The sequence below is a fragment of the Protopterus annectens genome, chromosome 6.part0, assembly GCF_019279795.1.
Source record: "Protopterus annectens isolate FY-2018-M chromosome 6.part0, PAN1.0, whole genome shotgun sequence".
NCBI lineage: Eukaryota > Metazoa > Chordata > Ceratodontiformes > Protopteridae > Protopterus > Protopterus annectens.
In genome coordinates this window covers 508,760,282-508,773,901 of record NC_056737.1, presented here as the reverse complement: position 1 = coordinate 508,773,901, position 13,620 = coordinate 508,760,282, and the positions used below count along the sequence as shown (strand labels likewise).

Here is a 13,620-nt window from a genome sequence, read left to right as displayed (position 1 = left end):
GTCGGCCTGATTAACAGAGTCTTGGGTCCTGCGTCGGTTGCCGTCCCTTCTTCCATGACGTCAGGTCGTCAGGGGTATAAAACATGCAGCCAACGCCATTAAATCAGTCTTTCTTGCCATGCTGTGTCCGAAGCAGAAGCAGTTCGCAAGTGCTGGTCGGCCGACTCCTGAAATTTACGTTTGAGTTTTAGAACCGAAGTCTTCAACTAAAGCTAAGTACCCCATTGGGGAAATTTTCTCTTGTTCCTTACCGATTTCAGTAAAAGTTAATAATTGCATTACTTATGGAAAGCAAATACCTGATAAAGATTTTCATTCGTACTGTATTCCTTGCCTAGGCTCTGACCACAATGTACCGTGCTGTCGGTTTTGTGCTTTATTTAGTCAGCGCACCATCTGTCATGTGTATATTTTTGCCTCAAAATATTTCAGTTCTCAGTTTAATTATCCAGAAATGTCATCAGCCATCCGACTATTGGGATTCCGAAAAAATGCAAGGATAAAGACAGAAACAGGCCGCTGAGGTTGCTTCTGTTAAGCCAGTCACCAGATCGCTGGTACTCAGTGAGGTGCTTTCGCAGCCCCTGATACTTCTGTTTCCCAGGCCTCTACTGGGACCCATTCAGAGTCTGGTATACCGCGAGATGCTTCAACTATGGAACCTGCGGATGTGTCTACCTTGGATGGGTCCGGAGCCGCTGTGCAGGCACCGGCTTCTGAGGGTGTATTTAGGCCTATGGACTTGCATATTAAACCAATGCCTCCTTCTTTTAGGCCTAAATCTCGAACCATGCCTAAAAAACCGATGCCCAGGCTGCATGCTCAGGCCTCTATGCCTAAAAAACAAATAAGAATGGCTGAAGAGCTTATAACTCTTATCAGGGAAAGCCGGCCTCCTCCTTCTAAGAGACCTAGGACTGAAGTTGATTATGAATCTTCTGGCCAGGATTCTGATTTTTCTGATTCTTCTGATGATCAGGATTTGCCCTTATCTACTTATGCGTATTCTGATTCAGAGGATTCCATTCCCTCTGCTTCCCCACCAGAGGATTTTTCTTTTGGTGAAACCTTACATACTCTAAGGGAGCATTTCCACTGGGAAAGCCAGGATTTTTCTGATTCAAAAAAGAGGCTTTAGGGATTTCTTACTCCTGCCTCAGCATAGGCCTTTAGCTATTCCTCCAGTACTAGACATTATTGATGATGCTTTTTCGGAATCTAGTTTGGCCCCTGATTCCTTGCCTCCTGCTCCCAGAGAACCTGACAGATATTACAGGGATGTCCTTCAAGGATGCATCTGCAGTCCTAACAAATGGGTTGTCCTGGCCTCAGGCAGCCCTTCGGTCGGCCGGATTCCAAAGTCTGGGTCTGGCCTCGGCTGATGTCGCACTTCACCCGACGTCATAGCTGCAGTTCAGCGGGTATAAAGGCATCAGCCGATGCCATTTTCCCCAGTCTTTCTTGCCGCATGGCGCCCGAAGCAGAAGCTGTTCGCAAGTGCCGGTCGGTCAGAACCAGAGATTGCTACTACCGAAGACTTCTAAAAAGCTAAGTAAGCCGTTGGGGACTCTTTATTGCAGCAGCCGATGTCAGAAAAAGTGAATAACTGTTTAACTTGTGGGAAACAAATACCTCATAAAGATTTCCTCTCTTACTGCCTACCTTGTTTAGGCCCAGACCACAACGTAGCAGCTTGTCTAGCCTGTGCTTCCTTGAACCGACAACACTTAGACGCCGGTCGGAGTTTGCAGAGGAGTTTTTCGCCCGCTTTTGCTTATATCATGCTGTCAGAGACTCCGACTTCACATTTAGCTAAAAGCATAAGGAAAAGGACCGACACTCGCGGTCGCGGTTTCGCTGAAACCGGTTAAGCCAACGAGTGTCTCGGTTTCGCCGGCCAAGTCCGCGGTTCTTCCTTCGGCCGTAAGCATGCCTCCTTCTACCGAGGCCGCTTCCAGCATGGCTGAATCTGCTACTGAAAATCCACCTGCTCTTACAGTTTCTCAGGATTTATCAGATACTATCCCTTAGATGTATCTACTCCTGCACGTGGAGCTGCTAGGCCCCCTGCATCCTTGTCAATTAAGGCTTTTGCCAGGGCTAAAGCAGCTAAATCTTCAAAGGCCGTGCCTGCTAAAGCCCCCTCTCACAGGCCTAGCTCTAGTACTCAAATGCTTAGTCTAGCAGAGGATCTCATTTCTTTGATCAGGGGAACCCAGTCTCACCCTGACAGGGCCTCTCACCCACCTCCAGAGAAGAGGCTTAGAGCAGAGCCCCCTGAGCCAGTTTCTTCAGATTATTCCTCTGTTGATTCAGAAAACACAAATCCTCCAGAGGGCCCTTACTCTCCATATGAGGACTCTGATGCAGAGGATTCCATACCTTCTGCCTCTCCTCCTGAGGAATTTTCTTTTGGGGAAACCTTGCATGCTATGAGGGAACAATTTCAATGGCAGGGCCAGGATTTTTCAGATTCTAGGAAAAGGCTTAGGACCTTTTTACATTTATCACAGCATAGGCCTTTAGCTATTCCTCCAGTACTTACAGTTGTGGATGATGCATTTAATGATGCTTGTACTGCCCCTGACTCACTGCCTCTGGCCCCTGCTAAGCCCGACAGATACTACAGGGTTCCGGACACACATTATCATTTATACAAGGCTCCTATTGCAGATCCTGAAACTATTTCACAGGGCCCCAAAGCTGTAGCAGCTGCCTCTGCCAAAAACCCTCCCCTCTGAAAGAGAATCTAGGGCATTGGAGAGATGGGGTACAAAAGTTTATACTTCTGCTACTCTTTCGGCTAGGGCCTTAAACTGTCAATTCCACATGATTCAGTATCAGGAATTTCTGTTAGATCAGCTCACTAAAAAACTGTCCTCACCTGAGCCTTTAGACCGTAAGTCCCTTCAGGATTTGGTGCATAACACTCAGCAGGTCAGTAATCATTCCTTAAAATGCGGCTATGATGCACTGGAGGCTTCCTTTAGATCAGCTATGACTGGTACAGTGATCAGAAGGCATGCATGGTTAAAAGAGCAATCCTTACCAGACCATGTAAAGTCAAAGCTTCTAGATGCTCCCATGGAAAAGCACAGTTTGTTTGGTTCCCCTGCACAGCAAGTGTTGAAGAAGGTGGAAGAAAAAGCTAAATCTGTCCAGACAGTCAAGGATTTCTTACAGGTCCAGCCTCCGAGGTTTAGTAGGAACTGGCCTTCCAAGAATTGGTCCTTTCCAGACACCACCAGAGCACAGAGAAGCAGAAATAGACGCCCTAGAGGCAGAGGTCAATCCAGAGGTGCCTACAGGGGACGTCAGTGGCAGCCTAACAGCCCGAGAACTACTGCCACAGATCCAGCCACTACCACTTCTACAGGACAATCTCAGTGACTTGGCTCTGAAACCACCTACCAGGGAACAACTGGCAGCACCCTTAGGCGGAAAATTAACCTTATTTTCAGTAAATTGGCATTACATTACAGGAGACAAATGGATTTTACAGACAATAGACAAAGGCTACAGGTTTCACTTCCATACTCTTCCAAGGAAGAGAGGAATGCCAAACCTACCTCCAAACCAAAGGACAAACGCTCTACAGCAAATAGACCACTTACTAAGGATGAGAGCTATAGAAAAGCTACCGGCTATGGAACAAGGACAAGGATTTTATTCAAGGCTTTTCCTAGTACCAAGAAAGGAAAACCAATGGAGACCTATCCTCGACCTGTCCGCTCTAAACACATATCTCATTGTTCCAAAATTCAAAATGCTGACCCTACAGCAACTTCTTCCCATGCTGGGCAAGGAGTCTTGGCTGGTGACTCTGGATCTCAAGGAGGCATACCTGCACGTCCCCATACGACCAAATTGCAGAAGATACCTCAGATTTCTTGCAGGATCAGAGCATTATCAATTCTCAGCATTGCCTTTTGGCTTATCTACTGTGCCCAGAGTATTCACGAAATGCCTGGCATCAGTAATTGCTCATTGCAGGCTTCAGGGAATTCAAATTTATCCATACCTGGACGACTGCCTGTTACAAGCGGACAGCAAAGACAAATTAACAAAGATTTGAAAAGGTTATTCACCTGCTGCAAGCCCTGGGATACACAGTCAACACAAAAAAGTCAAGGCTGATACCATCCCAAAGGATAACCTTCCTGGGTGCAGAACTGGACACATCAAACCAGATGGCATTCCTCACAGCAGAAAAACAGAAGCAGCTACCACTCTATTTCATGGCATTAACAACGCAGAACCAGCTTACAGCAAGGAAAATCCTGCAAGCCCTGGGTTACATGGCATCCTGCATAATATTAATCCCACATGCCAGGCTACATATGAGGAAGTTGCAATGGTACCTGAGGAATTTATGGTCTCAGCACAAGCACAGCCTAGAAACCCAAATTCCAGTAATTCCATGCCTGAAGCAAGAATTCCAGTGGTGGGCCCAGGCCTGTCAATTGAACAAAGGACTGCCCTTCCACAGGCCTCACCCAAGCCAGACTATCACCATGGATGCCTCAGACCTCGGTTGGGGGGCACACATGGTGGACAAGTGCATACAAGGCTTATGGACTCAAGACCAGATGAACCTACACATAAATCAAAAAGAGATGCTGGCAGTAAAACAGGCAATTCAGACATTCAGACCATTTCTTCAACAGGGTCATTTGCTGATAAGGACGGACAACACCACAGTTATGTGGTATATCAACAAACAGGGAGGCACACATTCATATCCTCTATGCCGGATGGCAATAGACCTCTGGAATGTGGCCCTGAGCCTCAACATTCAGCTCCAAGCCATATTTGTGCCAGGAAAAGAAAATATACTAGCAGACATCTTAAGCAGAACCACCACGGATGCCCACGAATGAATGCTGCATCCAGACATCTTCAAAACCATCACAAGGAAATGGGGACTGCCAGAAATAGACCTGTTCGCATCCCCACACAACCACCAATTGAAAAAATTCTGCACAAGGACATACCACCCACTTGCTTGGAAGGTGGACTCCCTATCCTTCAGTTGGGAAAACCTGACAGCATATGCATTCCCACCTCTTCCTTTGATGCACAAAGTGCTGCTGAAGATCAAAGAAGATCACCCGAGGATCATCTTGATAGCTCCAGATTGGCCAAGGCAACATTGGTACCCGCTACTGAGGAGTATGTCCTGGGAACACGCATGGCCTCTACCCCTACTACCTCTACTGCTAACACAGAACAACTTCAAAATCCTGCATCCAAACTTGAAACCACTGCAGCTAGCTGCTTGGAACATTACATAAGGAAAAATAACCCAGATTTATCTCAAAGGGTTAAAGACATTATCTTGGAGGCTCGCAGACCCTCAACAAGGAAAACTTATACAGCAAAATGGAAAAGATATCTCATTTGGAGTGCAACAAAAGGAGTGGATGCATCATTGGCAAACATAGCTAACATCCTGGAATACTTAGCAGAGCTTTTCCACAAGGGTCTCTCTTACTCCTCCATTAAGATTCATGCATCAGCAATTTCAGCAGAATACAACATGGATCCTCCAGTCTTTTCTCAACCTCTACTCTGGCAGTTTCTCAGAGGGATTAAAATGTAAAGCCACCAAGGAAACCTCCATTGCCTACATGGGACTTGAACTTTGTGTTAGAAAAGTTGACACTTCCCCCTTTTGAACCAGCAGCAACAGCAGAATTACAGTACTTATCTTGGAAGACTGCATTCCTGCTTGCAATCACTTCAGCTAGAAGGGTTTCTGAATTACAGGCATTAATGGCAGTACAGCCCTTCCTTATCTTCCATCAGGATAGAGTGTCCATGAGAACTAATCCTACCTTTATGCCAAAGGTGGTCTCCAGGGTATCATTAAACCAAGCAATACACCTACCAACTTTCTTCCCCAACCCACAGAACAGGGGGGAAAGATTGCTGCATACCTTGGATGTACACAGACAATTGTGCTACTACCTGGACAGAACCAAGAACAATAGAAAAACTGACCAGCTTCTGGTAGCATATGCAACAGGAATGGAAGGAAAAGCAATTTCAAAACAAACAATCTCAAAATGGATAGGAAATTGCATTAGATTCTGTTACTCTTTTCATGGAAAGGCAACTCCAGAAAACATCAGACCTCACTCCACAAGGGCTACAGCCACTACTACAGCTTTCTTACGAGGAGTGGCTACCAAAGACATTTTAGAGGCTGCTACTTGGAGCTCTGTGCATACATTTGCCAAGCATTATAATCTACCTTTATACTCCAGATCCCGAGCAGGTTTTGCCACTGCTGTTTTGCAAGGGATCTTAACTACACCATAAACTCTTAGTGCCCCCTCCCCCAGTTTGGCTATGGTATTCTACCCATTTGTTAGGACTGCAGATGCATCCTTGAAGGACATAGTACAGTTTTGTACCTACCATAAATGTAGATGTCCGAGAGGTATGCATCTGCAGTCAGGATTACCCACCCTCCTTCCCCTCTGTGGTACTCCTAGGGTATTTGCCCATCTTGTAGCTAGCTGGGGGAATCTATTATGGTGTATTTGTTTGTATATATGTATATACATGTTTATTTCTATTTGCTCTCTATTGTTTGGAAACATTTGCATTTATCTAAATTTAGCCTTCCTAGAGGGCACCTGGCATCTGGGGCAAGAAACACGGAGGAAAATGGCGTCGGCTGATGCCTTTATACCCGCTGAACTGCAGCTATGACGTCGGGTGAAGTGCGACATCAGCCGAGGCCAGACCCAGACTTTGGAATCCGGCCGACCGAAGGGCTGCCTGAGGCCAGGACAACCCATTTGTTAGGACTGCAGATGCATACCTCTCGGACATCTACATTTATGGTAGGTACAAAACTGTACTTTCCTGATTCACACAATTTCCTTTTTAAAAATCTTTTTGCGGATCCAGAGATTATTTCACAGGGACCCAAGGGCATTAAGGCTTCTACTGTTAAAAATCCTACCCCTTATGATAGGATAGATGGGGGCGCTGGATAGATGGGGTAAGAAGGTTTACACTTCTGCACCCTTGGCCATTAGGGCTTTAAACTGCCAGTTTAATATGTTAAAGTATCAACAACATGTTATTGGATTACTTAAAGAGAAAATTATGTTGATTCCTGACTGTGCTGAAAATAAAGAATTACAGGATTTAATGCATTCTGCTGAACAGGTTGGAAAACATACTTTGCCATGTGGATTTGATTCTTTAGAGGCCTCTTGCAGGGCTGCTGTTACTGGTTCTGTGCTCAGAAGGCATGTTTGGCCAGGAGCAATCTTTACCTGATCATGTTAAAGCTAAATTGTTGGATGGTCCCTTAAATCAGGACGCCTGTTTGTCAACAAGGCTGAGGAAGTTCTTAAAAAGATGGAAGATAAAGCTAAATCTATGCAAACTGTTAAAGATTTCTTACAAGTTCAGCCTCCTAGATTTAGTAGGCAATGGCCCTCTAAGAATTGGTCCTTTCCAGCCTCTTCAAGGTCTTCTCAAGGCAAACCCAGACATAGCAGAAACCCCAGGTTTCAGTCCCAGGGGACGCACAAGACTAAGCAATGAGGGGTTTCCGCACCCAAATCAGGGAGTAGTAAGACTTCTCCCCATGGAAAACAGTCTCGATGACTTGCTTCTAAAACTTCCAAGCACTTTCAAATGAATGCTCCTTTAGGTGGAAAGCTTGGTCTGCAGGCCAAAAAGTGGGAACTCATTACCCAGGACAAATAGGTTTTAAATAGTGTCCCAAGGATACAGATTTCACTTCCACACTTTACCAGCACCAAGCGGGTGGCCAGATGTATCCCCAAATCAGTGGGCAGAGGCCCAAAATCAAGTACTGTCTCTCTTAAGCATGGGGGCTATTCAGTTGGTACCAGAAGAGGAAAAGGGACAAGGGATGTTCTTCGTGTTTCACTGTTGCAGTCATTACATTTGGGTAATCTGCTGGCAGGTTGCCTTCAGTCGGCCGGAATTCCAAAGTCTTGGGTCCTGCGTCAGTTGCTGTCTCCTCTTCCATGACATCAGGGGTATAAAACATGCAGCCGATGCCATTTTCTTTAGTCTTTCTTGCCGTGGGGTGCCCAAAGCAGAAGCATTTCGCAAGTGCCGGTCGGGCAACTACTGAAATATTCGAATTTGAGTTTCAGACCGAAGTCTTCACTAAAGCTAAGTACCCTGTTGGGGAAACTTTTTTCTTACTTTTTACCAATGTCAGAAAAAGTTAATTGTATTGCTTGTGGGAAGCAAATGCCTCATAAGGATTTCCATTTATACTGTATTCCTTGCCTAGGCCCCGATCAACCGTGCCTGGCTGTCGGTTTTGAGCTAGATTTAACCAATGCACTATTAAGCGTCGGTATATTTTTGCATCAAAGTATTTTGGAAACAGATTTAACTACCAAGAAATGTCGTCTGATAGCAATCCGACTACCGGAGTACATAAAAAACCCAAAGAAAAGGACAGAGAAAGGCAATCGAGATCCAAAACCGACGAAGCTTCTCCTAAGCTAGTCGCCGGTACTCAGTGAGGCCCATTCGCAGCCCCTGATACCCGCTACCTTCGAGCCGCAGGCCTCTACCGACACCCATTTGGAGTCCGGCATGCCGCAAGATACTCAAGGTATTGGACCGACGGATGTATCTCCCTCGGATGGGTCTGGAGCCGCTGAGCAGGCACCAGCTTCTGAGGGTGTATTCAGACCTCAACATTTGTATATCAAACCGACGACAGCTGCAAAACTAACGACTAAAGCAACTTCTAAGACTAAAAAACCGACACATGAGCCATGTGCACAGGCCTCTATGCCTAAAAAACAGATGATCAAAATGGCTGAAGACCTTATTACCTTGATCAGGGGTACCCATCCCCCTCCTGATAAGAGGCCTAGGCAGGACACTGATTATGAACCTTCAGATCAGGTTTCTATTTCTTCTGATTCCTCTTCTGATCAGGAATTATCTATACCCTCCCTATGAGGATTCTGAAGCTGAGGAGTCTATTCCATCTGCATCTCCTCCTGAGGATTATTCATTTGGAGAAACCTTGCATACTTTGAGGGAGCATTTTCACTGGGAGAGTCAAGACTTCTTAGAATCAAAAAAGAGACTCAGGGATTTCCTTCTTCTCTCTCAGCACAGGCCTTTAGCTATTCCCCGTTTTAGACATTGTGGATGATGTGTTTTCGGAGTCAAGCTTGACCCCTGACTCCTTACCTCCGGCTCCCAGTAAGCCTGACAGATATTACAGGGTCCCTGACTCTCATACATTTTTATTTAGAAACCCTGCTGCTGATCCTGAAACTATTTCACAGGGTCCCAAGGGAGTTAAGGCCTCAACAGCAACAAATCCTACCCCCTCTGATAGAGATTCAAGGGCACTGGACAGATGGGGAAAAAAGGTTTATACATCTGCAACCTTGGCAATCAGGGCCTTAAACTGTCAATTTCATATGCTTAAGTACCAACAACTTGTTATGGGCTTGCTGAAACAGAAAATGATGTTGATTTCAGAATGTGCAGAAAATAAAGAGTTGCAGGAATTATTGCATGCAGCTGAACAAGTTGGAAAGCATACTTTGTAATGTGGTTTTGATTCCTTAGAGACCTCCTGCAGGGCCGCATTTACTGGATCTGTGATTAGGAGGCATGCCTGGTTAAAGGAACAAAATTTGCCTATTCATGTTAAAGCTAAATTGCTAGATACACCTTTACAGCATGATTCTCTGTTTGGTATTAAGGCAGAAGAGGTTTTAAAGAGAATGCAAGACAAAGCTAAGTCTATGCAAACTGTTAAAGACTTCTTACAAGTGCAGCCACCAAGATTCAGTAGACACTGGCCTACAAAAAAATGGTTCTTTCCTGCATCAGACAGAGCTCAAAGGGGCAAATCCAGATGCCCTAAGGGTTCCAGATACCAGGTGCAAGATTCATACAGGTCAAAGCAGTGGGGCGCTTCCACCTTTAAATCTGGAGGAGATAAAGCGCAAACCTACAGAAAGCAATCCCAATGACTTCCCTCTGCCTACACCAAGCACTTATCTTTTGGCAGCACCCATAGGGGGAAAATTAGCACTTTTTGCTCAAAATTGGCAGTTAATAACCCAGGACAAGTGGGTTCTAAACATCGTATCACAGGGATACAGATTCCATTTCCATACTCTGCCTGTGGCAAATGGTTGGCCAGATCTGCCAAAAAATCAATGGGCAGAGGCACAGAAACAGGTTACGTCCCTCGTGAATATGGGGGCCATTCAGACAGTACCAGAACAGGAAAAAGGACAAGGTTTTTACTGAAGACTGTTCTTGCTACCCAGAAAGGACAAGGCCTGGTGGCCAATACTGGATTTATCAATTTTGAACACATACATGGACATTCCAAAATTCAAAATGCTGACTTTGCAGCAGCTTATGCCCTTGCTGGGCAAGAATGCTTGGCTGGTGACTTTCGACCTAAAATAGGCATATCTGCATGTCCCAATAAGACAATCGTGCAGCAGATACCTCAGATTCAAAGCTGGCTTAATGCATTACCAATTCTCTGCACTGCCCTTTGGCTTATCTACTGCACTCAGGGTCTTTACAAAGTGCCTGGCACCAGTAATTGCATTTTGCAGACAAGGAAGTATACAAATTTATCCTTACTTGGACGACTGTCTCATTCAAGCAGAAAACAAGGACACTCTTCTTAGACACCTGGCATTTTTAAATAGGCTTCTAACATGCCTAGGGTACACAATAAACGAAAAGAAATCACAACTGGTACCCTCTCAAAAGATAACATTACTGGGTGCAAGCTTGAATACAACTGCCCATATGGCTTACCTCACGCCAGACAAGCAAAGGCAACTGACTACTTATTTCAAACTGGCATCCTGCATCCTACTGATTCCATATGCAAGACTGCATATGAGGAAACTTCAGTGGTACCTAAAATGTTTATGGAGTCAACATTCTCACAGTCTGGAAACAATGATTCCTCTCATTCCCTGCCTGCAACAGGAGTTTTGCGGGAGGCAAAGGCATGTCACCAAAACATGGGACGGCCATTCACTCTACCCCCTGCCAGCCAAACCATAACAACAGACCCATCAGATTATGCCTGGGGGGCCCACATGGCAGGAAGATGCATTCAGGGCATATGGTCACCAAAACAAATGCATCTACATATCAACCAGAAAGAGATACTAGCTGTTCAAAATGCCCTAACAGTCTTCAAGGACTTGCTTCATCCAGGACAACTACTGATAACGACTGACAACACCACAGTCATGTGGTATATAAACAAGCAAGGGGGCACACATTCATATCCCCTTTGCAGATTAGCCATGGCACTGTGGGACACAGCTTTGACCTTCCAAATACATCAAGCTCAATTCCTGCCAGGAAAACAAAACACTCTGGCAGACAATTTAAGCAGAAACCTTATGGATCCTCACGAGTGGAAACTAAATCCACAAGTCTTCAGCATGACAGCAGAGAAATGGGGGAGCCCAGACATAGATCTGTTTGCCTCTCCTCAAAATTATCAATTGAAAAGATTCTGCACAAGGACTTATCACAGACAAGCATGGAAAGTGGACGCCCTATCCTTCAGTTGGAAAAACCTATCAGTTTACACCTTTCCTCTTCTGCCTCTTCTCCCCAAGGTCCTCCTAAAAGTCAGACAAGAGAAACCAAATATGATACTAATTGCCCCAGACTGGCCCCGCCAATACTGGTACCCAATCCTAAGGAACTTGTCTCAATACCCAGCATGGACCTTGCCTCAAAGACCACAACTACTGTCCCAGCAACACAATTAGATCCTGCACAACCAACTACAGACTCTGAACCTGGCAGCATGGCTGATCAGGTAGTCTTACAAACAACACCTCTCAGTAAAGTTGTGATTGGTGTCATTTTGGAAGCCAGAAGGCCTAGTACTAGAAAATCTTATGCTGACAAATGGAAGAGATTCTGTGCTTGGAATCAAGCACAAGGAACTGATACAGCAGAACCAAATATTCCTCAGATATTGCAATACTTAACTGAGATGCTTGACAAAGGCCTATCTTTCTCATCAATTAAAATCCATGCCTCTGCCATTTCGGCTCATTACAATACAGAGCCACCAATCTTTTCTCATCCTTTACTAAAGCAGCATCTTAGAGGAGCCAAAATTTAAGGACTCCTAAAAGATCACCATTGCCTGCATAGGACCTCAATTATGTTTTGGAAAAGCATACTCTGCCTCCATTTGAACCAGCTGCTACCGCTGATATAAAGTTCTTTCATGGAAAACAGCTCTGCTACTAGCAATTACTTCAGCAAGAAGAGTTTCAGAGCTACAGGCCCTCATGGCTGTAGAGCCTTTTATCATATTTTACCCAGACATGGTATCTCTGAGGACAAATCCTACTTTTATGCCTAAGGTGGTTTCCAATGTGGCTCTTAACCAAGCAATTCATCTGCTAACCTTTTATCCAAATCCACAGAATAAGGGGGAGAGAATTCTGCATTCCTTGGATGTACACAGACAGCTAAGATTCTACTTAAGCAGGACTAAAGCTCTAAGAAAAACTGAGCAATTACTAGTGACATATGCTGCAGGATCAGAAGGCAAGGCAATTTCAAAGCAGGCAGTTTCAAAGTGGATAAGCCACTGCATCAGTTTCTGCTACTTACACCATGGTAAACCTGTGTCCAAGAGCATTAAGTCTCATTCCACCAGAGCTGCAGCTACTTCAGCAGCCTTTCTAAGGGGCGTACCAACCAAAGACATTCTAGAGGCTGCTACTTGGGAGTTCTGTTCACACCTTTACAAAGCATTATCATTTGCCTCTACTCTAAATCCAGGGCAGGCTTTGCCACTGCAGTTCTGCAGGGCATTATAGCCGCTCCTAATGCTGTTTAGCTCCAGCCTCCCAACTATAGCTTAGGGATTCTACCCAAATGTAATGACTGCAACAGTGAAACACGAAGAACATAGTACAGTTGTGTACACTTGCCATAAATGTAGATGTTCGAGTGTATTCACTGTTGCAGTCCAGGTTACCCTCCCGCCATCCCCCTGTCATTCTGGAGTTTATCTTTCCTTCTCTATCTTCTACAACCTATGTGGTGTATTTGCTTGTAGATGAAGGTAAATTTTATATTGATGCATGTGTGTGTATGTATATATATATATATATATATATATATATTTTTTTTTTGTACCTTTTTGGGGGCACCTGACATCGGGGGCAAGAAAAACTAAAGAAAATGGCGTCGGCTGCATGTTTTATACCCCTGACCACCTGACGTCATGGAAGAGGAGACAGCAACCAACGCAGGACCTAAGACTTTGGAATTCAGGCCGACTGAGGGCAGCCTGCCAGCAGATTACCCAAATGTAATGACTGCAAGAGTGAATACATTCAAACATCTACATTTATGGTAAGTGTAGACAACTGTACTTTCTATTCAAGCCTTTTCCTGGTACCCAGAAAAGGCAATACATGGCGTCCTATCCTGGACCTTTCTACTCTAAATACCTTTCTGGTGATTCCAAAATTCAAGATGCTGACTCTTCACCAGTTGTTTCCTGTGCTAGACAAAGATGCATGGTTGGCAATACTAGACTTAAAAGAAGCATAC

The 13,620-nt window shown here is 44.9% G+C and overlaps 1 protein-coding gene across 3 annotated transcripts in view; it reads left to right on the top strand.

Annotated features, from left to right (window-relative positions):
* TRAPPC6B (trafficking protein particle complex subunit 6B) overlaps positions 1–13,620 on the top strand; it is a 627,408-nt gene that overhangs the window by 122,837 nt on the left and 490,951 nt on the right. Inside the window, exon 4 of one of the 3 annotated variants that reach the window (XM_044074225.1) lies at positions 5,131–5,155. The exons of the other annotated variants lie outside the window; for them this stretch is intronic. Coding sequence (XP_043930160.1) covers positions 5,131–5,155 — 25 coding nt within the window. The remainder of the gene's footprint in view (positions 1–5,130; positions 5,156–13,620) is intronic. 3 annotated transcript variants of the gene reach the window in all.